This window comes from Bufo bufo, chromosome 4 (genome assembly GCF_905171765.1).
Source record: "Bufo bufo chromosome 4, aBufBuf1.1, whole genome shotgun sequence".
Classification (NCBI taxonomy): domain Eukaryota; kingdom Metazoa; phylum Chordata; class Amphibia; order Anura; family Bufonidae; genus Bufo; species Bufo bufo.
This window is the reverse complement of record NC_053392.1, coordinates 53753523-53779850: the sequence shown is the minus strand read 5'-3', so window position 1 is coordinate 53779850 and position 26328 is coordinate 53753523. Positions and strand designations below refer to the sequence as shown.

The following is a 26328-nucleotide window of genomic DNA, read 5'->3' as shown; positions in this document are numbered from 1 at the left end:
ACCAGATGATCCCAGATGAAATCCCAGATGAACATCAGAACCATCCATACACAGGAAGATGAATCAGCCGATTGGCCAAAGATGCAACATAAATGAGCTTATAATGTATTGTGTTTGTTCTTATTGTAAACACCTCCACACACAGACCAGGCTTCCAACATAGTGTGTCGGTATACCGACAACAGGGGGATATGTTAAGGGAAATATGGCTTTCAGCCAGAACCTCATCCTGATGACCACACAAATATGCCTAATAATTGGACCCAGTGGTATTCACCCATTCAGTATGGCCAGTAGCATTGTGTCCCTTGTTAGCATATCCTAGGCAGTTGAACAACATCCTCTTGACCAAGAGATGGGGGGAGATATTTGGGTGGTCACAGGGTGGAGTCTATGGTGGGGGGCTGGGACACAGCAAGATATAGGTGAAAGTTGGGAGCTAGGCGGGGGCTTCTCTTCCTGGACACCGATGGATGCAGGAGCAAGCTAAGTTATATGTGTGCGTATGTGGGTATGTATATAAGTATAATATCCCAGTAGACTTTATATGTGTACATATAGATATTTGTAGTCTGCAATTGTATTACCAGTTAGATTATATGCTGTTTATGCATGAGTCTCTATATGTACATGTACTAATGGTCAGGTACTGGATGTGAGATGGTTAGAAGAGTAGATCCAGTAGACTGTATATTGGTGGACTCTGGATATACTGTATATACATACACATTATTAGCCGCATTTGCTTAGCATCCAGGGTGGACAGGAACTGAGGTGGCTGTGTGTGGTGGTGTCCTCTATGTATTGTGTTATCTGTATCTCCATGTATAATGTCCATTGCTTTGTCATCTCTATGTTATCAGTAAACTATTTTTATATATAAGTATCTGCGAGGGTTGTGTGTTGTTCCTGAGATATATGAAGGACTGGAAGAGGTGTAATTTTACACAGGATAATCGGGTTGTATGGGAAACAAAGGCAATTTGCTAGGAATAGAATAGAAGGGATGGAAAACGGAGATATACATAAATCTCCATTTTCCAAGAGACAAAAATCCCCTCTTCACACTACAAGTGAATGGGTCCACAGTCCGCATGCGGCTGCCCCACGGTCGATGCCCGTGCATTGCGGACAGCAATTTACTGTCTGCAGCATGGGCTCGGCCAGCACACCGTCGTGTGCATGAGCCCTTAAGCTGAAGATATTTCTTAATGACAACGACAGACCATCAGTGTTAAAGTCCTGTATAGCCCCTTACTATCATATATAGATGATCACATTATTTAAAGCTAAAATAAATTCCTCAGCTCTTGTGAAAATCTGAACTGAAAATATTAAAGGATAAAGGTTACACAATAGGACAAGACAGCACCTACAATGCTATACAAGCACAGAACAGTAATGACATGAGTGACCCCTGCTGGTACCTCAGCTCAGCCACAGGTACGGATGTGCAGCTATGATAAGAGTAACATTAAGGGGCCATCATGCTCTCTGGCTGCTTAATTGTGGGAATACCAGGTGTCAGACCCACAACCCTTACACACAATGAGGGGTTATCCTATGGACAGGTCATCTATATGGGTTAGTTGTTAGGAATTTTTTGCTCAGGTTTTGAGCTAGATAATGCAGGTCTTTGAAACTAAAGAATGACTGGGTTTATTTTCAGCCTATCTTTAAGGAGAAGCACAATCTATCTGCGAGGTATGGCACAGATTTCATAAGGCATGGGAGAATTTGTAGACCCTGGTCCAGGTGTAAGATCCAATTTTGCCCCAGGAGGTGCCTGGAATGTGAAGTTTTGTAATAATGATGTGAAGAACAGAAACAGTTCCATTTTAGCCAAGGTTTCCCCTGCACAACTTCTTTTTCCTACAATTCAAAGAATGAAAAATGTTAACAGACAATTACATAGTTTATGACTAAGAGACGAGGGGGGTGAGTCCCCAAGGTCAAATTCTTGAAAAGTTGTGATCCTCCTTATGGAAATTCAGCTGGTAGAAGTATTTAGGGCAATGTTTAAAAAAGAAATAATCCACGGCACTTCCTCAAGTAAAATAAAGATGTGACTTTATTTACCAAAGCAACGTTTTGGTCCGCACACTGGAACCTTTCTTCAAGTCACTGCTTGAGAAAGGTTCCAGTGTGTGGACCGAAATGTTGCTTTGGTGAATAAAGTCACATCTTTATTTTACTTGTAGAAGTGCTGTGGATTATTTCTTTTTCGTTCTTGGAGATTGGATCGCTCGTACAACCGCTGGCACCCAATCTACTCTATTTACTGTGCTGCTCACAAGCTTGGACTCATTAGGACAATGATTAGAGATGTGCGAATCGAAGTTTGATTCGCACAGAATCCGAATTTCCTCACGCTTCGTGGTAACGAATCACATTTTTTCCTAAAATGGTTGCTGCACATGTGAAAACATGGAACAATGAACTCTGGGAACGCGGGATCGCCCATAATGCAATGCATGCAGCCAATCAGCAGCCAGCCAGCCCCTGTGATGTCACAGCCCTATAAATCGCCTCAGCCATTTTGAATTCTGCCATATCCAGTGTACTCAGTGCAGGGAGAGACGTCAGCAGGCGCTAGGGACAGTGCTAGGAAAAACTTCATTATGCTAAAAAAATGATTTACAAGTTCAGGGAAAGATTATTTAAGGAGTTGGAAAAGGACAGAGAGGAATCATTCCACAGCATTTATGTTGAACAGGGTTCAGTAGGGGAGGTTACAACCTGGGTAATAGGAACAATCCTATTACACCTTGCTGCACTGACTGGGGACCCAAATTGCCATTATTCAGCTCTGTAATTCTAGCAAACCGTTCCTGTTATTGAGGGTGCAAGTGCTGTTTGATACAGCCATTAAGGGTACTTTCACACTAGCGTTATTCTTTTCCGGCATGGAGTTCAGTCCTAAGGGCTCAATACCGGAAAAGAACTAATCAGTTTTATCCTAATGCATTCTGAATGGAGAGCATTCAGTTCAGGAATGCATCAGCAGTTCAGTATTTGCGGTTTTATCTCCGTCCAAAATTCCGGAACACTTGCCGGAATTCTGGATCTGGCATTTTTTCCCATTGAAATTCATTAATGCCGGATCCGGCCCCGAGTGTTCCCGGAAAAATGGATCCGGCAGTGCGGTCTGCGCATGCTCAGACCGCAAAAAATGAAAAAAATAAATAAATGCCGGATCCGTTTTTCCAGATGACACCGGAGAGATGGATCCGGCATTTCAATGCATTTGTCATACAGATCAGGATCCTGATACATCTGACAAATGCCATCAGTTTGCATACATCTTGACGGAATCTTCTGCCGCAAGTACCCTAAAGTACCCTAACAGGGTTTATTACAAGGAAATATTTCTATGTCTTATTTGCTCTTGTGCGGCGCAGTTATATGTTCTAAAGCATTTTTTGGCTTGTATTAGTGGGAAAAAAGGGCTTATTAGCCATTGTGTGGTGAAGTGCGAAAATTACAGCCCTTTTTTCTTGTATTAGTGGCACAAAAAAAAATCTATAATTGCCGTTCAGTGGTGAAGTTATATGTTCTAAAGCCCTTTTTGTCTTGTATTAGTGGCAAAAGAAAAAAATATTTGCCGTTCAGCAGTGCAGTTATATGTTCTAAAGCCTTTCGTGGAGTGTACTGTATAAGTGGAAAAAAGAAACATATATTTGCCGTTCAGCGGTGCAGTTATATATTCTAATGCCTTTTGTGTCATGTATAAGTGGAAAAAAATAAGGGCCTATTTGCCGTTCAGCGATGCAGTTATATGTTCTAAAGCCCTTTTTGTCGTTTATTAGTGGAAAAGAAAAATATACAGTATTTGCCGTTCAGTGGTGCAGTTACATGTTCTAAAGCCTTTTGTGTTGTGTATAAGTGGAAACAAATAAGGGCCTATTTGCCGTTCAGTGGTGCAGTTATATGTTCTAAAGCCCCTTTTTACATGTATTAGTGGCACAAAAAAAGTATTTCCTGTTGTGTGGTGAAGTGAGAAAAATACAGCCCTTTTTGGCATGTATTAGTTGAAAAAAAAGGGGCTTAAAAGCCGTTGTATGGTGAAGTGAGAAAATTACAGACTTTTTTTTTGGGGCGTATTAATTTTCTTTATATTTATTTATATGATCTAACAGTATGTCAGACAGAGAAGTAACAGGCCCTGCACAGGGGAGTGGCAGAGGCCTAAATGTTTCTGGCGCAGGCACAGGTCTCAGCAAAGTAAGAGGGTGTGTGGCAGCAAGAGTCGCAGCGAGAGGCCTGAGTTCTCTGTCATCTAGAAGTCGTGTCTTGACCAGCAACCCAGCAGTTCTCGAATGGTTGACTCGGTCATCCACTTCGTCCCAAGTGACATCAGAGACCCCCAGCCAAGATTCGGTGGGTTCGTCAGACATAACCCTTAGTTGACATGGCCCGGGAGCAGGTCCTGTGCCCTCACCTGTCCTCAACCTGCCTCTGTCCTTTGCTGTTCCATCACCCACAGAAGCATTGTATGCTGTGGGCTCAGCCCCACAGTACACCGAGGACGAGCTACTAGAGGAGAGTCAGCAGCTACTGGCCAGCCAAGATGTGGAGGAGACATCCGCCGCTTCCTCTGCTAGGTGGCCAAGTAGTGATGAGCAGAATGGTGTGGGAGCTGGTGTTGCGAGCAGTGAGGCTCCTGACCCAGAGCGTTGAGGAGGACATCAGTGACGTGCAGACAGTAGAGATGTCGCAAACATAAAATTTTCCGTTCGCAAACAGCGAACGCGAATTTCCACAAATGTTTGCGAACCGGGCGAACTGCCATAGACTTCAATAGGCAGGCCACAATAGTGATGGAAAAGTTGTTTCAAGGGGACTAACACCTGGACTGTGGCATGTCGGAGGGGGATCCATGGCAAAACTCCCATGGAAAATTACATAGTTGACGCAGAGTCGGGTTTTAATCCATAAAGGGCATAAATCACCTAACATTCCTAAATTGTTTGGAATAATGTGCTTTAACCACTTAAGGACCACAGGTTTATACCCCCCTAAAGACCAGGCCCTTTTTTACAAATCGGCACTCCACAACTTTAGCGGTTTATTGCTCGGTCATGCAACTTACCACCCAAATGAATTTTACCTCCTTTTCTTCTCACTAATAGAGCTTTCATTTGGTGGTATTTCATTGCTGCTGACATTTTTACTTTTTTTGTTATTAATCGAAATTTAACGATTTTTTTTGCAAAAAAATGACATTTTTCACATTCAGTTGTAAAATTTTGCAAAAAAAACGACATCCATATATAAATTTTGCTCTAAATGTATTGTTCTACATGTCTTTGATAAAAAAAATAATGTTTGGGTGAAAAGAAAATGGTTTGGGTAAAAGTTATAGCGTTTACAAACTATGGTACAAAAATGTGAATTTCCGCTTTTTGAAGCAGCTCTGACTTTCTGAGCACCTGTCATGTTTCCTGAGGTTCTACAATGCCCAGACAGTACAAACACCCCACAAATGACCCCATTTCGGAAAGTAGACACCCTAAGGTATTTGCTGATGGACATAGTGAGTTCATAGAACTTTTTATTTTTTGTCACAAGTTAGTGGAAAATGATAATTTTTATTTTTTTATTTTTTTTTCTTACAAAGTCTTAAAAACTTCTATGAACTCACTATGCCCATCAGCGAATACCTTGGGGTGTCTTCTTTCCAAAATGGGGTCACTTGTGGGGTAGTTATACTGCCCTGGCATTCTAGGGGCCCAAATGTGTGGTAAGTAGTTTGAAATCAAAATGTGTAAAAAATGACATATACCCATGCTGAGTGAGATAAATATCTTGGTCAAATGCCAACTTTGTATAAAAAAATGGGAAAAGTTGTCTTTTGCCAAGATATTTCTCTCACCCAGCATGGGTATATGTAAAATGACACCCCAAAACACATTCCCCAACTTCTCCTGAGTGCGGAGATACCAGATGTGTGACACTTTTTTGCAGCCTAGGTGGTCAAAGGGGCCCATATTCCAAAGAGCACCTTTCGGATTTCACCAGTCATCTTTTACACATTTTGATTTCAAACTTCTTACCACACATTTGGGCCCCTAGAATGCCAGGGCAGTATAACTACCCCACAAGTGACCCCATTTTGGAAAGAAGACACCCCAAGGTATTTCGTGATGGGCATAGTGAGTTCATGGAAGTTTTTATTTTTTGTCACAAGTTAGTGGAATATGAGACTTTGTAAGGGAAAAAAAAAAAAAAAAATCATAATTTTCCGCTAACTTGTGACAAAAAATATAAAATTCTAGGAACTCGCCATGCCCCTCACGGAATACCTTGGGGTGTCTTCTTTCCAAAATGGGGTCACTTGTGGGGTAGTTATACTGCCCTGGCATTTTCCAGGGGCCCTAATGTGTGGTAAGTAGGCAAATGACCTGTGAAATCCGAAAGGTGCTCTTTGGAATGTGGGCCCCTTTGCCCACCTAGGCTGCAAAAAAGTGCCACACATGTGGTATCGCCGTACTCAGGAGAAGTTGGGGAATGTGTTTTGGGGTGTCATTTTACATATACCCATGCTGGGTGAGATAAATATCTTGGTCAAATGCCAACTTTGTATAAAAAAATTGGAAAAGTTGTCTTTTGCCAAGATATTTCTCTCACCCAGCATGGGTATATGTAAAATGACACCCCAAAACACATTCCCCAACTTCTCCTGAGTACGGCGATACCAGATGTGTGACACTTTTTTGCAGCCTAGATGCGCAAAGGGGCCCACATTCCTTTTATGAGGGCATTTTTAGACATTTGGATCCCAGACTTCTTCTCACGCTTTAGGGCCCCTAAAATGCCAGGGCAGTATAAATACCCCACATGTGACCCCATTTTGGAAAGAAGACACCCCAAGGTATTCAATGAGGGGCATGGCGAGTTCATTTTTTTTTGGCACAAGTTAGCGGAAATAGATTATTTATTTTTTTTTTCTCACAAAGTCTCCCTTTCCGCTAACTTGGGACCAAAAATTCAATCTTTCATGGACTCAATATGCCCCTCACGGAATACCTGGGGGTGTCTTCTTTCCGAAATGGGGTCACATGTGGGGTATTTATACTGCCCTGGCATTCTAGGGGCCCTAAAGCGTGAGAAGAATTCTGGAATATAAATGTCAAAAATTTTTTACGCATTTGGATTCCGTCAGGGGTATGGTGAGTTCATGTGAGATTTAATTTTTTGACACTAGTTAGTGGAATATGAGACTTTGTAAGACAAAAATAATAATTTCCGCTAACTTGGGCCAAAAAAAATTCTGAATGGAGCCTTACAGAGGGGTGATCAATGACAGAGGGGTGATCAATGACCGGGGGGTGATCAATGACCGGGTGGTGATCAATGACAGGTGGGTGATCAATGACAGGAGGGTGATCAGGGAGTCTATATGGGGTGATCACCCCCCTGTCATTGATCACCCCCCTATAAGGCTCCATTCAGATGTCCGTATGTGTTTTGCGGATCCGATCCATGTATCCGTGGATCCGTAAAAATCATACGGACATCTGAATGCAGCCTGACAGGGGGGTGATCAATGACAGGGGGGTGATCAATGACAGGGGGGGTGATCAATGACAGGGGGGTGATCAATGACAGGGGGGTGATCAGGGAGTCTATATGGGGTGATCACCCCCCCTGGAAGGCTCCAGGGAGACGCCTGTATGTGTTTTGCGGATCCGATCCATCTATCAGTGGATCCGTAAAAATCATGCGGACGTCTGAATGCAGTTTTACAGGGGGGTGATCAATGACAGGGGGGTAATCAATGACAGGGGGGTGATCAGGGAGTCTATATGGGGTGATCACCACAGTCATTGATCACGCCCCTGTAAGGCTCCATTCAGATGTCCGTATGCGTTTTGCGGATCCGATCCATCTATCAGTGGATCCGTAAAAATTATGAGGACATCTGAATGGAGCTTTACAGGGGGGTGATCAATGACAGGGGGGTGATCAGGGAGTCTATATGGGGTGATCACCACAGTCATTGATCACGCCCCTGTAAGGCTCCATTCAGACGTCTGTATGCGTTTTGCGGATCCGATCCATCTATCAGTGGATCCGTAAAAATCATGCGGACATCTGAATGGAGCTTTACAGGGGGGTGATCAATGACAGGGGGGTAATCAATGACAGGGGGGTGATCAGGGAGTCTATATGGGGTGATTACCACAGTCATTGATCACGCCCCTGTAAGGCTCCATTCAGACGTCCGTATGCGTTTTGCGGATCCGATCCATCTATCAGTGGATCCGTAAAAATCATGCGGACGTCTGAATGGAGCTTTACAGGGGGGTGATTAATGACAGGGGGGTAATCAATGACAGGGGGGTGATCAGGGACTCTATATGGGGTGATCAGGGGCTAATAAGGGGTTAATAAGTGACAGGGGGGGGTGTAGTGTAGTGGTGTTTGGTGCTACATATTACAGAGCTATCTGTGTCCTCTGGTGGTCGATCCAAACAAAAGGGACCACCAGAGGACCAGGTAGCAGGTATATTAGACGCTGTTATCAAAACAGCGTCTAATATACCTGTTAGGGGTTAAAAAAATCGCATCTCCAGCCTGCCAGCGAACGATCGCCACTGGCAGGCTGGAGATCCACTCGCTCACCTTCCGATCCTGTGAACGCGCGCGCCTGTGTGCGCGCGTTCAAAGGAAATCTCGGCTCACGCGAGATGACGCCAATCAGCGTTAGTGTGACCTGGGAGCGCCGCAGAGATGACGCCTTTCGGCGTTAGTGTGACGGTAAGTGGTTAAAACATCAGGTATGTTTAACGCACCGCAAACAGTCCATTTGCACAACCGCAAACTCCCCATTTGCACAAGGTTGGATACCAAGCTAGCCATGTCCCATTCCTTGTTCACTGATGTCATTGAAGGTTTCTTCCTCCACCCAGCCACGTACAACACCAAGGGTCCCCGAAAGGTGACAACAAGCCCCCTGGGACGCCTGCTGTGGTTGATCTTCCACCTCCTCAAAGCCACTTTCCTCCTCTGACTCCTCTTCTTCAGACTCCTCTCTCTGCGTTATTATAAGGTGTGTTAAGTAGTACTATTCCTATGAGTTTAATCCTTGTTACGTCCCTTATCAGGGGACGTGAGTATGGAATCAATTTTAGGAACCGGGATATGGAAAAAGATGCTTGGTCGGTCCTCCTCCGTCCAATTTGGGGCACTGCGCGTGCAATCTACTGTGCCACCAGATAGGAGCGGTGTGTTAAGTAGTACTATTCTTATCAGTTTAATCCCTGTTACGTCCACTAGTATTATTATTATTATTATTATTATTATTATTATTATAAGGTGTGTTAAGTAGTACTATTCTTATCAGTTTAATCCCTGTTACGTCCACTAGTATTATTATTATTATTATTATTATTATTATTATTATTATAAGGTGTGTTAAGTAGTACTATTCTTATCAGTTTAATCCCTGTTATGTCCCCTATCAGGGGACGTGTATGGAATAGATTTTAGACAACCGCAAAGAGTTGACAATATAGTTGACACACTCATTACATTGTGCTGAGGTAGTTCAGTGACAGTTAAGTGACCCAGAAAACAATGATTCTGCAGTGTGGGCCCATTGTTGGCCTAGTAGGCTTTAATGATCACCTTAGATGATCACAAAGAAAATTAATGTTTTTTCTATGCAAAATTATCCAGCTGATCGCTTTTGGTCTGTTCACAATGAAGCAACGACCTTATCATCTGGGGTGTGCCAACATTGCCATTGCCAACACACTCAGTGGTCGCTTCATTGTGATATGCAAGCCCCTTCACCACAACAAGGTAACGATCATGAAGGGGAATTGACACATGTATGTGCCTTTTTTTTTTTTTTGGTTTTTAAAGCCACAGTGCAGCACTAGAGGCCAGAAAAATTAGGCATGTACACATGCCTGAAAAATTAGGTACTGTAGCAGCGGCCAGAAAAATTTATGTTTTCCAGTCAGAAAGTGCCCTAAAACATTGCGGCTTGAACCCTAGTTGGTGGTGGATAAGTCACGCAAGTCATCCGGCATTCAGAGATAAAATACAGCAGCGTGTGGACCATTTTTAGCCCAAGGCAGCTCATCTCATCACCAGGCCTTTATTAGTCAAATGTATCGCCCACTGTCAGTCCCTTTGGGATCCATGCCTCATTCATCTTAATAATAGTGAGGTAATCTAGACTTTTTTGACCTAGGCGACTTCTCTTCTCAGTGACAATACCTCCTGCTGCACTGAAGGTCCTTTCTGACAGGACACTTGAAGAGGGGCAGGCCAGAAGTTCTATCGCAAATTGGGATAGCTCAGGCCACAGGTCAAGCCTGCACACCCAGTAGTCAAGGGATTCATCGCTCCTCAGAGTGTTGATATCTGCAGTTAAGGCCTCTTTCAGACGGGCATTGCGGGAAAATGTGCGGGTGCGTTACGGGAAAACCCACGATTTTTCCGCGCGAGTGCAAAACATTGTAATGCGTTTTGAACTCGCATGAGAAAAATCACGCATGTTTGGTACCCAAACTTCTTCACAGAAGTTCGGGCTTGGGATCGGTGTTCTGTAGATTTTATTTATTTTCCCTTATAACATGGTTATAAGTGAAAATAATAGCATTCTGAATACAGAATGCATAGTTAAATAGCGCTGGAGGGGTTAAAAAAATATAAAAAATAATTTAACTCACCTTAGTCCACTTGATCGCGGAGCCCGGCATCTCCTTCTGTCTCCTTTGCTGAACAGGACCTGTGGTGACGTCACTCTGGTAATCACATGATCCATCACATGATCCATCACCATGGTGATGGATCATGTGATGACCGGAGTGACGTCACCACAGGTCCTGTTCAGCAAAGGAGACAGAGGGAGATGCCGGCTGCGCGAGCAAGTGGACTAAGGTAAGTACATTTTTTATTTTTAACCCCTCCAGCGCTATTTAACTATGCATTCTGTATTCAGAATGCTATTATTTTCCCTTATAACCATGTTATAAGGGAAAATAATAATGATCGGGTCTCCATCCCGTTCGTCTACTAGTAACCAGGCGTGAAAATCGCACCTCATCCTCACTTGCTTGCGAATACTTGCGATTTTCACGCAGACCCATTCACTTCTATGGGGCCTGCGTTGCGTAAAAAACGCAGAATATAGAGCATGCTGCGATTTTCACGCAACGCACAAGTGATGCGTGAAAATCACCGCTCATGTGAACAGCCCCATAGAAATGAATGGGTCGGCATTCAGTGCGGGTGCAATGCGTTCAACTCATGCATCGCATCCACGCAGAATACTCGCCCGTGTGAAAGGGGCCTAAGGCAAGGTAGTCTGCTACCTGTCGGTTGAGTCGTTCTCTGAGGGTGGACCCCGAAGGGCTGTGGTGATGCGTAGGACTTAAAAAGGTCCGCATGTCCTCCATCAACAACACGTCTGTAAAGCGTCCTGTCCTTGCCGGCGTGGTCAGGGTAGGAGGAGGATTACTTTTACCTCTTCCCCTGTTAGATTCCCGTTGTGCTGTGACATCACCCTTATACGCTGTGTAAAGCATACTTTTTACTTTATTTTGGAACTGCTGCATCCTTTCCGACTTTTAATTAGGTAACATTTCAGGCACTTTCTGCTTATACCGGGGGTCTAGTAGCGTGGCCACCCAGTACAGGTCGTTCTCCTTCAGCCTTTTTATACGAGGGTCCCTCAACAGGCATGACAGCATGAAAGACCCCATTTGCACAAGGTTGGATGCCGAGCTACTCATGACCCGTTCCTCGTCCTCAGTGATCTCACTAAAAGTATGTTCTTCCCCCCAGCCACGTACAACACCACGGGTGCCAGATAGATGACAACGAGCACCCTGGGATGCCTGCTGTGGTTGATCTTCCTCCTCCTCCTCAAAGCCACATTCCTCCTCTGACTCCTCTTCCTCACACTCCTCTTCCATTATTGCCGCAGGTCCAGCAAGCGATGCTGATAAGGCTGTTTCTGGTGGTGATGGTGACCACAACTCTTCCTCTTTCTCTTCACGCTCATCTACGGCCTGATCCAGCACTCTTCACAGGGCACGCTCCAGGAAGAAAACAAATGGGATGATGTTGCTGATGGTGCCTTCGGTGCGACTGACTAGGTTTGTCACCTCCTCAAAAAGACGCATGAGCGTCCAGTAACGTGGCAAAAAAATTCCCAGCTCTGCAGAGGCTGTCCTAGCACCCCGATCATACAAATACTCGTTGACTGCTTTTTCTTGTTGGAGCAGGCGGTCGAACATTAGGAGTGTTGAATTCCAACGTGTCGGGCTGTCGCAAATCAAGCGCCTCACTGGCATGTTTCGCCGCTGGATATCTGAAAAGTACGCCATGGCCGTGTAGGAACGCCTGAAATGGCCATACACCTTCCAGGCCTGCTTGAGGACGTCTTGTAAGCCTGGGTACTTATGCACAAAGCGTTGTACAATCAGATTACTCACATGTGCCATGCACGGCCAATTTGTCAACTTGCCCAAATTCAATGCCGCCAACAAATTGCTTCCGTTGTCACACACCACTTTGCCAATCTCCATTTGGTGTGGAGTCAGCCACTGATCCACCTGTGCGTTCAGGGCAGACAGGAGTGCTGGTCCGGTGTGACTCTCTGCTTTCAGGCAAGTCAACCGCAAGACGGCGTGACACTGTCGTATCCGGGATGTGGAATTGCCCCTGGGGAGCTGGGGGGGGGTGCCGTTGATGTGGAGAAAGACGCAGCAGCAGAAGAGAACTCAGCCGAGGAGGTTATGGAAGAGGATAGAGTAGGAGGAGTAGAGAAGGTGGCAGCAGGCCTGCCTGCAAGTCGTGGCGGTGTCACCAACTCCTCTGCAGAGCCACGCATTCCATGCTTAGCAGCCGTCAGCAGGTTTACCCAATGAGCAGTGTAGGTGATATACCTACCCTGACCGTGCTTTGCAGACCAGGTATCAGTGGTCAGATGGACCATTGCCCCAACACTGTGTGCCAGACATGCCATAACTTCCTTTTTTTGCACAATCGAGTACAGGTTGGGGATTGCCTTTTGTGCAAAGGAATTTCGGCTGGGTACCTTCCACTGCGGTGTCCCAATAGCTACAAATTTTTGGAAGACCTCAGACTCCACCAGCTTGTATGGTAAAATCTGGCGGGCTAAGAGTTCCGACAAGCCAGCAGGGCAAGGGGGTGACTTTGTGACATTGGCTTCCTATGCTCAAACATGTCCTTGACAGACACCTGACTGTGGGCAAATGAGCAGGAACTGCTCAAGGCGAGAGACGGAGTGGCGGATGGTTGAGAGGGGGCAAGGAGGACAGCAGTGGTTGACGTGGCTGAAGATGCTGGACCAGGAGGAGGATAGCGGCTTTGAGTTTGTGTGCTGCTTGTACTCATGTGTTGATCCCATAGGCGTTTGTGATGTGCGATCATGTGCCTTCGCAAAGCAGTTGTACCTAGGTGGGTGTTGGATGTCCCACGACTCAGTTTCTTTTGGCACAGGTTGCAAATGGCATCGCTGTTGTCAGAGGCAGACACACAAAAAAAATGCCACACTGCTGAGCTCTGCAATGATGGCATTCTGGTGGTGGCAACAGCATGCGTTGATTGGCGTGCTGTCTGGCTGACCCTGGGTGCCGATGCATGCTTTCTGATTGTGCCACTAGCTCCTTGCGACGACCTCCCCCTGCTTCCAACTCGTCTCCTCCTTCTCTCTGTCTTCCCTTCTGAACTTTCCCTCTGTTCTTCTTCTCTTCGAGCGGGCACCCACGTGACATCCACGGACACATCGTCATCATCAACCGCTTCACTTGTATCTGACAACTCAGCAAAGGAAGCAGCAGCGGGTACAACATCATCATCATCACACCGTACGTCCATATGTGTAATGCTGCCTGACTGAGACATATCCCTGTTATCTACATCCTCTGGCAATAATGGTTGCGCATCACTCATTTCTTCCAACCGATGTGTAAATAACTCCTCTGACAGATCAAGTGAAGCGGCTGTGGTGCTAGTGTTGGTGGTGGCGGCAGGCGTGCAAGTGGTGTCCTGTGTTAGCCAGTCAACTATGTCCTCAGAACTTTTCGAGTTCAGGGTACGTGGCCTCTGAACACTGGGCATTATTCTAGGGCCAAAGGGAATCACAGCCCCACGACCACGATGGCCCCTGCGGGGTGGCCTGTCATTTTTTTTAGATTAGTTAAGTTGTACTATGTGTGCAAGCTACTGTGACACCAGATATGAGTTGCGCTGAAGTGACACTATGGACTTGCAGCTGGGCCTTAAACACACAAACACGTGTGTGCAACTGACTGCTATTTATTCACAGTCAAAATTGTTGTTTTTCTTTAAATGTAATCGAATGTGACACCAGATATGAGTTGCGCTGTTGACACTATGCACTTGCAGGGCCTGAAACACACGCGCGTGCCGGCAACTGACTGCTATTATAGTACAGTCAAAAAAGTTTGTTTGTTTTTTAAATGCAAGCTACTGTGACACCAGATATGAGTGGTGGCACTAGGCAAGTGGGCACAGTATACGCTGTGAGCCTGACACACACGCTGGCAGGCAGGCAAGTGCAATTAGAATAAAGCAGAATGATGTTCTAGCCCTAAAAAGGGCTTTTTGGGGTGCTGTCCTTACAGCAGAGATCAGATGAGTCTTTCAGGACTGTAGTGGACACTGAATACACTAGCCTAGCTATTGATTTCCCTATTAAATCAGCAGCTACACTGTCCCTCCTCTCACTAAGAATGCAGCTTCCGAATGAATCTAAAATGGATGCTGTCCAGGAGGTGGGAGGGTCTGGGAGGGAGGGTCTGCTGCTGATTGGCTGGAATGTGTCTGCTGACTGTGAGGTACAGGGTCAAAGTTTACACAATGATGATGAATAGGGGGCGGACCGAAACATGGCATATGTTCGCCCGCCGCGGCAAACGCGAACAAGCTATGTTCGCCAGCCGCAGCGAATGCGAACAAGCTATGTTCGCCGGGAACTATTCGCCGGCGAATAGTTTGGGACCTCTCTAGCAGACAGTACTCGATGATTATGATGTAGCTGATCGCACTTGGGAGCCGGGTGAATTAGGGGCTTCATCATCATCGGGAGAAGAGGGTGGCAGCTTGCCTGTGAGGCAGCAGCGGAGCCAGCAAGTCGCTAGCATGGCAGGAGTCAGCAGGGTGGCAACAGTGGGATGTCGGGAGCCAAACATACCCGGGGTAGACCACCCACTTCGCAGGAGCCTACCTGCCCAGAAATGGATTACTGATGGATTACTGACCAAATGCTGACCGAGTGAAGGCAGATGCGCAACAGACAGGATCTGTTTTCTGGGGATTATTGTTCTGACGGATCAGAGGAAGGGCAAAATAATCAGTGACGTCAACACAAACTTACTGCTGACACCCTCTCCACTCTGTGGGGGGGGCTCTACTTGTATAATCGTTTAATAGAACAGGTTCTGTAGGCATCTATGTGGAATCAGCTGACGACGGTGTAAAAAAAGTGCGCTTATTCTTGGCGCTAACATCGACCTGTAAGGCTGAGTTGATACTTGAGTTATTTAGTCAGTTTTGGCCCCGTAACTGCCCAAATTGGTGAAGTGTGTAGTGATTCTAAGAGTGACGCCTGTCATCTGCATGTCATACTGACTGAGTATTATTTCACTACCACAGCAGACTCCCTATGTGTGTTACTGCAAGGCCACTATAAAGGCTATCTGCAGCTAGGATATAGCCATTTTTTAATGCGATTTGCCGTATAAAAATTCGGATCGAACCAAATTTTTTTTTTTAATTTGGCGAACCGGCCGTATCGAATTTTTGAAAATTTAGCCCATCTCTAGCATTGATCTCGATATTCCTGGTCATGTTTCTAGGTTCTGTAAAGGTTTGAACATTGGCTTTCATGGTAGCTACCTATAGTGGGCACTAGAGAGCGAATTTTCCCAATTGTTGGGAAAATCCAGTCGTGTATTTGCGATGAAAACCTGCACAATTTGATAAATAAATATGCAGATGTACATGGCTACATTTATAAAAGAAAAATCACTGAAAATAATGCTCTAATACAATAGACTGAAAAAAGTGATCTGTAGTTACTTAATAATAAAACTTAGCTTTTAATAGTTGCTTTCTAATAAAATAATTGGCCCTAAAATAGTTACTGATAATGCATATACTCAAACAAAGTACAATATATGGAGCTTCTGTGGAAATAAGTCTCGACTATATAATCAAATCCTGGAAGACAAAATCACTTTGTGGAGTAGAAATAGAAGTGCACTGCGGCACTTTGGATGGAAAACCGTTTGTCCTACCGCTCCATAGATTGATTCCTGTGTGCAGCAGTTTCTTTTCGGAGACTTGATGTGAATAATCCTCGTGAAAGTGGAATTGCTGCAAAAGGATAGGGGGCCCAGACTAGATCTCCCTAATAATGCGCTACAGGGGGGTGCTATACTGGCCCTGATAGCCTAACCACGGAGCACCCGCCCTGACAAGGGCGACCCCGTCCAGAACCTAACCCTAGAATTGATTGATCCTGGTTAGCTCTCTCCTACTGGATCCCTACATGCATGTTTCGCTTTGAGATGAGTACAAAGCTCATCAGGGGAAACATAGGGATGCTAGGCAAATCACCAAAAGGAGAATTGGTTAGCCGAGGTGCAAACAATAAGATACTAACTGTGCACCTTTTAAATCAATGATGAGCCCCGAGTCCTGATGTGGCTTGGGTTGGCAAATCTAAGAGGAGGGGGAGGAGGGGACAGCAGATGAATGCCCTCTTCCTCCTAACAGGGAATTGCAGTCATCCGCAGGCTCGATGTATCCTTAGGGCGGCTGTGAAACCCGCCGATATTTGAATGAAATACAGCCCCAGAGCGCGGCTTGGCTGATGGCACACTTCCTGTGGGGTGCACTGCATGCCACGGCGGCACATGCGCGATAGAAAGCACCACAGTAACTAGGAAGTGGAGTCACCAGAGGGACGCAGGTGAGGTAAGATGACGTCACTACGTCAGATCTTGCCAAAGCATGCGAGATCCTACTGACATGGTTACTGGGCAACCGGGATGCGTCCCCGGCTCCTGTCAAATGTGCGGCTCCCGATACAGAGCCGCGCTATATAGAAAATGGAATTGACGGCGTTTGTATTGTAAAGGTGACCTGGATATAGTGGCCTAAATATATAATACATGACAATTATTATGAAGCAAAAATTGATGAGGGGCAATATAGGGGAGCAATGTGTGAATAATTAGTTAAATAAAGAGTGTATATTAATATCTGTTAGCAGGGTGGAGGAGGGGGGAGGAGCTACAAGGGAATTAAAGGACCCCCCCCCCCATATGAACCAGACAGCATTTCACATGTAGGCCTAATTAATGGGTCTAAATGAAACAGCTAAAATTAAGCTGCTCATTCAGGCCCATGGGTGAGGGTGTACGTAGCGTGAAAGTCCAGCGGGCTTCACGTTGTAACAGGATTCGATCCCAGTCTCCACCGCGAATGGGGGTTCAACTTTTTCTATACCCATAGCTATGATGCATCTTAGGTTGCCATTTTTTTATGTGATTCGCTGCAAATAAATTCGGATCAAACCAAAAAAAATTGAAAAATTCGGCGAACCGGCCGAATCTAATTTTTAAACATTTTGATCATCTCTAGCAATGATCCCGATATTCCTGGTCATGTTTCTAGGTTCTGTAAAGGTTTGAACATTGGCTTTCATGGTAGCTACCTATAGGGGGCACTAGAGAGCGAATTTTCCCAATTGTTGGGAAAATCCAGTGTGTATTTGCGATGAAACCAGTTGCATAAATCTGAGGCTGAACATCGGATTTCTGACACAGATTTACAGTTTCGCACGCCAGAGAACCACATACTGTATAGCCGCAGGTAAATCTCATCTGGATTTTCTTTCAAGAAATAATATGAACAAAAATCACTGAAAAAGATAAAAAAAACAATCCGCACAATGTGATAAATAAATATGTGTATGTACATGGCTACATTTATAAAAGAAAAATCACTGAAAATAATGCTCTAATACAATAGATGTAAACATTATATATGGACTAAGCTCCTTAATCTTATATGATAAAATCTGAGACTCTAAGCCAATATATTTTGATCATAAGTTCATAACACAACTGCCTACCAGCAGCAAGGTGATCTTAGTCAGATATAGGTTTTAGAATAGGTCCTGCCTGACTCAGACCACCTTGTCACTGGTAGGCAGGCATACATGTGTTTTGATCAAATATTGGCTGAGAATCTCAGATTGAAGGATTTGTTCATATATAATGTTTGCATCTATTGTGTGAGTGGAATATTTTCAGTGATTTTTCTTTTTTAAATGTAGCCATGTACATCCACATAATTATTTATCACATCATGTAGGATGTTTGATATTTTTCAGTGCTTTTATTTTGTCTGTAGTATATAGTTGAAAGAATGGCACATTCAAGCCTGAATGCATACCTATTATCCCATTTTGGTAGTAGCATTTTTTGTGTGCACTTTTGCCCTGACTATGGTGAATTTTATTAGATGGTACATATAGCTGTGCATGCTTCCTCTCATTGAATGTTTGGCTACTCACAGATTTAACAAGTAGCAGCACATTATATGTGCAGGGTCTGCTGTCTTGAATGTAGATGCCCACTGGCATAAAGATAGGCAATAGATTAGGTTCTTGCCTGACTGAGATGACCTCGTCACTGGTAGGTGGGCACAGATGTGTTTTTATCAAAATATATTAGCCATGAATCTCAGATTTTGTTATATCTGAGTGAGGGCTTAGGCCTCGTTCACATTTCTATGTCAGTATTACGTACGTGAAAAAAGCATCTTTTAATCCTTGAAGATGTCTGTGAACGATCCATGGATGGTCTGTGTGTCCATTTTTACCCTCCGTATGTCATTCGTAATCCATGGACGTGGCTCAGCTGAAAATTTATTTCAAGAGCATATCCTATCTGTTTTCCGTGAAAAATTGACGCACCACAGATGCCATCTGTGTTGTCTCCGTGATTTTCACAGACCCATAGATTTCAAAAGGCATTTGGTCCACATCACGGTAATGTAAGACTCTGTGTTTTTTTTACTGACCGAAAAATAATGATGTGTTAGCAGACACATTTAAATCAATGGGTATGTGTGCTGTTCGTGGAAAATGCGGACAGCACAAATCTGTTAAAAAAGGAAATGGGAACGAGGCCTTGGTCTATAAATAATATTGGCATCTATTGAGTTAATGCATTATTTTCAGTGATTTTTCTTTTAAGAAATAATATGACCCTTATTTATTGATTTTTTTCAGATGTGTAGTGGAAGAAATCTGTCATATAAACGATGCACAGATTCCCATTTATATCAATTGGGCACTGAATGGATTTGACACAGGTTTTGGTGAGGAATACCAACTGTTTAAATATAGTATTTTACGAATTGCAAAGTTTTCATGTCTCTAGATTCTGACTTGTTCTTTAAAAGGAATTTAAAGGGCTTCTGTCAGCCCACTAAACCGTTTTTTTTTTATTTTTTTAATAATAATCCCTACACTGCGATCTCTGCATACATAAGTAAAATAATAATTTTCGTTCAGTAGAATTTGATAAAACGCTATTTTTATAATATGTAAATTACCTTGCTACCAGCAAGTTGGGGGCGGCTACTTGCTGGTAGCAGCCGCATCCTCCGATCCTAATGACGCCCCCTCCGCATTGTGATTGACAGGGCCAGCGGACGGGATCTCTCTCTGCTGGCCCTGCCTGTTTTCATTCAATATCTGGCGCCTGCGCCGCAGCCGTACCTATCTTCAATCTGCGCAGGCGCACTGAGAGGCGGCCACTCACTCGGCCGCTCCATCCTCAATGCGCCTGCACCGATGACGTCACATCTACACCCGGCGCAGGCGCATTGAGGAGCGAGCGGCCGAGTGAGTGGCCGCCTCTCAGTGCGCCTGCGCAGATTGAAGATAGGTACGGCCGCGGCGCAGGCGCCAGATATTGAATGAAAACAGGCAGGGCCAGCAGAGAGAGATCCCGTCCACTGGCCCTGTCAATCACAATGCGGAGGGGGCGTCATTAGGATCGGAGGATGCGGCTGCTACCAGCAAGTAGCCGCCCTACTTGCTGGTAGCAAGGTAATTTACATATTATAAAAATAGCGTTTTATCAAATTCTACTGAACGAAAATTATTATTTTACTTATGTATGCAGAGATCGCAGTGTAGGGATTATTATAAAAAAAAAAAAAAACGGTTTAGTGGGCTGACAGAAGCCCTTTAACATCAGAATCTGATATTTAAATCATGCTTTTATTACAAGCATGTATTTTTTTTAATCTTTTTTTATTGCAGCTGCTATAAGGCATATAAAAATATCTTAAATTGAATAATAAAAAAAAAAAACGATCTAGATATAAGAACCCAAAATGCCATTACCTAATGAGAAGGGTATGAAGGCCTCGTTCTTCTGGAAATTTCCACTGGAGTCAAGAAAGTGTTCTGGATAAAACTCATCAGGTTTCTTAAAGTGAAATTTATCTTTCAGTACAGTGTGCAGCAATGGAGTAACAACAGTGCCCTGTAGGAATAAAAAAAATCATGTACCAGTGAAATTATATTTCAAATACATACTGATCAACCATTACAGGACACATGAGGTGGTGGGGCATTAATGTGATGCACAGCTAGAAACAGCAAAACCGCTCCCGGATTTACAGCAAATTGATTATGTTTTTTGGGCATGCCTATGTCCTCAAGCTGTGTGCAGGTCACAGCACAGAATGCGGCACAGGCAGAAGACGACCAGGGAGTGGTGAGTACTGCCAGCACATGGAGCATTGTGTTCACTGCTCCTCGGTCCTGCTTTACTAATGAGCGGTTCCATAACGGGACCCTATAAAACACACTAACATCCCCCTTACCACACACACACTTTTGGAAGGAAAAAAAGGCATCTTTTGTGACAAAGTGACAATTTATTAAATAAAATACCTAAAGACTGCTATATTTTTACTAAAAGTATTTTTTTTTCTTTTTTAATGAAAAAAATATAAGACATACACACAAAAGACTGCTATATGCCAATAATAAAAAAGATGTATATATGTGTATAAAAATGACTGTATGTATATTTTATGTACAAAATGCCTGCTTTACTTTGATTTTTTATGAAAGAAAACAAAAAGGGAATTAACCCCTTCCTGCCACAATCATTGCAAGAAGGGGGTTACGTCACAATTAGAGATGAGCAAATTTAATATTTTGAAATTCGTTCTCACTTCGTTTGGTGGTAAAAGGTGAATTGCGTTATGGATTCTGTTACCACGGACCATAACGCAATTCTATGACGGAATGCATAACGGAAACGGGACAGAACCGTTTTGCAGCCCATAGACTTCTATTATAACGGAATGAATAACAGAATGCCTCCAAAGGCTTTCCATTATGCATTCCGTCATAGAATTGTGATATGGTCCCTGGTAACGGATTCCATAACGCAATTCCTACACAATATTAGGTAGATGGTTTAATTGATATGGCTGATCCATTATGGTTCACAATTATGTTCATTAAAAGATGATGACATGAAATGGTGTTCAAAGACCCAAGTTAAAGGAGTTTTATTAAGTTAGAAAAAGGGTCTTGATTGAGATGATTTACAATGCAAGTCACAGCCTATGGACAAGATTGGCACTGTTGCAATGCAAAAGGGATCCATTTTCTACTTTTATAGAACTCTTTTGGAAACAATCATATTTCCTAAAGGGTCCAAAGATATCACCTACATGCCAACATCCATGAGATTGATGTATACTTTAAACAGCCACATTTTAGCCTCCATATTGTCGCCACAACAACTTTGTCACTTGCATTTCTTTTGAACCAAATTTAGATTTTTATGGAACTTTACAGAGCACTAAGTTTGCTTTATTATTAGAACCACAGGGGGAAATGGTTGGCTTCTGCAATAACATGCAACATGAAACCAAACTTAGGATATCATAACTTCTATGTATAGCAAAAGCTGTGACATATGATGGATCCAAAAGCTCAACTACAGACTCCATAAATTGACTTTACTTGTGTATTTTGAGGTTCCATTAGGCTTTGGGGTTCTATAGGCTTTGAACAAATACTGCATGTGGACGGAAGCTTATAAACAGAATACATCTTGAATACATGTCTTGAATGTTTTCCACTTGTGAATAATCTTTCTCACTGTACAATGATGGACTTCAAATTGTTTGAAAATGGCTTTATAACCCTTCACAGACTAATGAATGAATGCTCCAGACCAGCAAAATGCCCAAACTTCTGTTTTTACAGAGGTGTTCACACTTGCTGATGATCAATTAATCAAGGGAATTTGATTAACAGCACCTGGTTACTGCTTACCCTCTTAATTCCTATGGAAGCAGTGTACTTAATTTTTCACACACAAATTCAACATTTTAGTCTAGTTTTTATTAAATAAATAATTAATCGTTTGACTATATTGTGTGATGTTCTTCATCTTCCATTTACCACTAAATGATTTTCTTTTAATATGTCCTGATACATAAAACCATAAAATTCAAAAAGGGTGTACTTCGTTTTCCTCATGTATTAATGAACACAATGGTCATCATTTCAAACATCAGTTTGAAACATCACACGCAAATACAATTCTTACCTTTGGTATAAAATACCCTCTAAATGTTACATCTTGAGAAGCTACACGAGGGACGTTTGCAGGTACAATGTCACCAAACCTCTGAATTTCATGAATGACGGCATCTGTATACGGCATTTGTTTCCTATGTTCTACCTGAGGATGAGCTGATCCAATCACTTTTTCAATTTCGTTTTGGACTTTTTCTATCAGAGAAGAGATATGTCAGGCAATCAATGACAAAGAATACACATGCAGGGTCATAGCTAAAGTCTCATGGGCCCTGGTGCAAGAGTTCAGCTTGGGCCCCCCTTTTCTCAGTGCTTAGTGGCCAGGGACAGGGAAGAACATAGCCTTCATGCTGCCTGAGGCATAAATTGAAATGGCACTCCACCATGCCTAACCCCTTCCTTCCAGCCAGAGGTGTATCTTGACCAGTATGCACTTTACATAATACCAGTGTCTTCTTATGCGGAACAAGGTTCTTTGAGCTCTCTCAGGCTCCTGGGCCCGGTAGCAACTGCAACCTCTGCACCTCCTATAGCTACGCCCCTGGACACATGAAGACTTCCTATATACTGTATGCACAATTAAGAAATGCAAAAAAGATGATAGCATATATAAGATGTGGGCCTTCAAGGGGTTTCTCCATAACAACAACTTACCCCTATCCACAGCATGGAGAATAAGTGTTAGAATATTAGGGGTGTGACCGTTGTGGCCCCCTTATTCACTAGAACGGGTTCCCATTTTCCTATCTGAATGGCGCAACAGACATGCATGAATGTACGTTTCTCTATTCAACTCTACTGGACTGTTGGAGATAGCTGACCACTTGCCCCATATCTTCATCTGCCCCATATCTTGTATCTCCAGCAGCCCCATAAATTCAATGGATCATTGGACACACATGTGTCTGCCACTTCATTCAAATGTCGAACAGGGGACCCCATTCTAGTGATTGGGGCATGATGACTAGTGAATAATTATTATCTTACGTTGAATTTCTGGATATTTCATCATGAGCAGAAGACCCCATCTCAATGTGGTTGACGTGGTCTCCATTCCAGCAACAAAAAGATCTGCCACCAGAGCAATCAGGTTCTCATTGTGGTAAAACTGAGCTGATTCCAGGTTTCCCTTTACATAAAAATAGGATATATCATCATACAATACTGTGTGCAACATTAACATTTTGTAAGGGATCGCTTTACTTCAGGGGCTCACGCTCACAGACTTCTTCACCAGACACCAAATTTAAGGTCCAAACTTGTAATTTATTTAGGACACTTCAGCCAATACAGGTAATGAAGTCCCAGCTTCACCTAAACACATGTGGCATCCACACAAAATAATAAACACTTGCCCAGCTAGTCTCTAACTAATACATATAATGTGTCTTCCTGACTCACCTACATAGCACAGTTCACACACTGTCTCAGGTGCGGCTTTCTCAGCCAAGCGTTCAGCAGATTCCAGGCTGTGACAACTCTAGTACATTTTTGGGGGATTATGGCCCAGTAGTCCTCCTGACTCTGGCCGTGCGACCATCGCTCCACAGGCATCGCTGGATCCCCCAAACGTCAGGCTTCTACATAGCCTCGTGGCCCCTCAGCCCTCTTGGCTGAGACCACTCAGAGCCTCTGCATGTCCAACTCACTCTCTGTCTCTGACTGATTCCCTGAGAGCTGACTTATGCCAATCTGATTACAGCAGGCTTCACCTGCGATCCCCTCAGGTAAAAGACAAAAACCGTACTGGAAGGGTGTGAAATGGCAGATCCCACTTCAAAACCTATCCACAAGTTCAAATGAAATCCAGCCCAAAACAAACTGTAAACAAACTTGTCTCCACAGACTACACTTTGCTGAAACTCCTGCAGCTTTCTGGATTTTATTTATCTCACCCAGCTGAGACACCTTCCAGCACTTATCCTGTACACATCACTACAATTTTTATTACTATATTTGGGATTTTCAAAGACTAACTCAAGATCCTTTTGTGGCTACAGAAACTGGAATAAATGTTAAAATATCTAATTCCATTGTGTTGTGTCACTGGAACGTCAAGGGTTTAAGTGAGAATCAAGGTTTATTGGGCCATTTATTTTTTGCCTGAATCTCTTTCTTAGTTTACCAGTTGTGCAGCTAAAATGTATTGCAGCTGATGAAACTTCATACTAAATCTCCCCTATAATAACCATAGAATACCCACTTGAACTCTTCTGTAGTCAACATAGAAATGTTGGAGCCCTATACATAGATATAGATCCCTTTAAACATTTTTAGTACATTATTTTTTAAATTTTTTATCCATAGTTGGTCATAACTGATAAAATAGAAATACCTCTTGCTGCTTGACAAGGAAGGCATCAATTAGATTGCGCTGGTCATTCACATCCAGTTCTTTCCTATGTTTAGTAAATGTTGTCTCTAAAAACCCATGAAACTCTCTAAAGTTGGCAAAAATTTTCCTGTGAGCTCCCGGCAGCAAGTGCATTAACAGCGGAAAACTGTTTACCAGCTTTAAGATAATAAAAAAACACATTGACAAAATAAATTAAAAAAAATATTAAATAAATAATTTTTAAAAAATCAATAAAAAATAAAGATACAAAACAGATCATGTAACCTCCTAATTATTAATTAATTAATTGCTGCCATATTAGTGAGAAGCATAGGGAGCTATAAAATAATTTTTAAACAAGCAGCATACTTTGAACATCTGAAAGGAAACTACGGAAAATTTTTGAGCTTTATGCCCCACCCATTTATATAGGACATGCCACCAACATATAACATTTGAAATTACAAAATAAGGACTCATGCACACAAACATATTTATTTCAATGGGTCCGCAAAAAAATGGAAGTCACTCTGTGTGCTTTCCGTATGTCCTTTCCATAAAAAATAACTGAACATGTCCTATCATTGTCCGCATTACGGACAAGGATAGGACTGTTCTATTAGAGGTCAGCTATTCCGTTCCTCAAAATGCACATTTCAGAGTGGTCATTTATTGTGGGCAGTCTAAGGCACACCTGTGCAATATTCATGCTGTCTAATCAGCACCTTGATATGCCACACCTGTGAGGTGGGATGGATTATCTTGGCAAAGGAGAAGTGCTCACTAACACAGATTTAGACAGATTTGTGAACAATATTTGAGAGTAATGGGTCTTTTGTGTATGTAGAAAATGTTTCAGATCTTTGAGTTCAGCTCATGCAAAATGGGAGCAAAACCGAAAGTGCTGCGTTTATATATTTTTGCTCAGTGTAAATATAGATTCTCCTAATCTTCCTAAACCAATAAAAACCCTCAGACCATACCCTAGCCCTTCTCATATGCAGACCCCCAGACCAGACTTTATATAGACCCAAACAGATTAGGATAATTTATAGGTCTGAGCTGGGGTCTATACACAGGAGGTAACACTATTTGCAGACCAGAAATTTAGATACTACTGTGATCTCTATGTGTCCTTTTCCCACAAAAGGGGAGGCACAGGAACAAGGAGTGGGTATTTCTGTACCACCCAGGAGATTAGCCAGCTCATCAAGGAGTGTGGACGATGTCCCCTTTTTCTAGAAGTCTTTCAGACATTTGTAAGTACAGCTAAATCAGAATCCTCTTTTGGCTTTCCAGGATCAAGAGAATGGAAGTGGCAGCG

General features: G+C 43.2%; 1 protein-coding gene across 1 annotated transcript in view; it reads right to left on the bottom strand.

Annotated features, from left to right (window-relative positions):
• Positions 1-1074: 1074 nt before the first annotated feature.
• Positions 1075-26328, bottom strand: part of LOC120997244 (cytochrome P450 2K1-like) — a 49938-nt gene continuing 24684 nt past the window's right edge. Inside the window, exons 6-10 of the mRNA XM_040427248.1 lie at positions 25005-25181; positions 23657-23798; positions 22680-22864; positions 20444-20585; positions 1075-1872 (exon numbers count right to left, since the gene is read on the bottom strand). Coding sequence (XP_040283182.1) covers positions 1694-1872; positions 20444-20585; positions 22680-22864; positions 23657-23798; positions 25005-25181 — 825 coding nt within the window. The 3' untranslated portion in view covers positions 1075-1693. The remainder of the gene's footprint in view (positions 1873-20443; positions 20586-22679; positions 22865-23656; positions 23799-25004; positions 25182-26328) is intronic.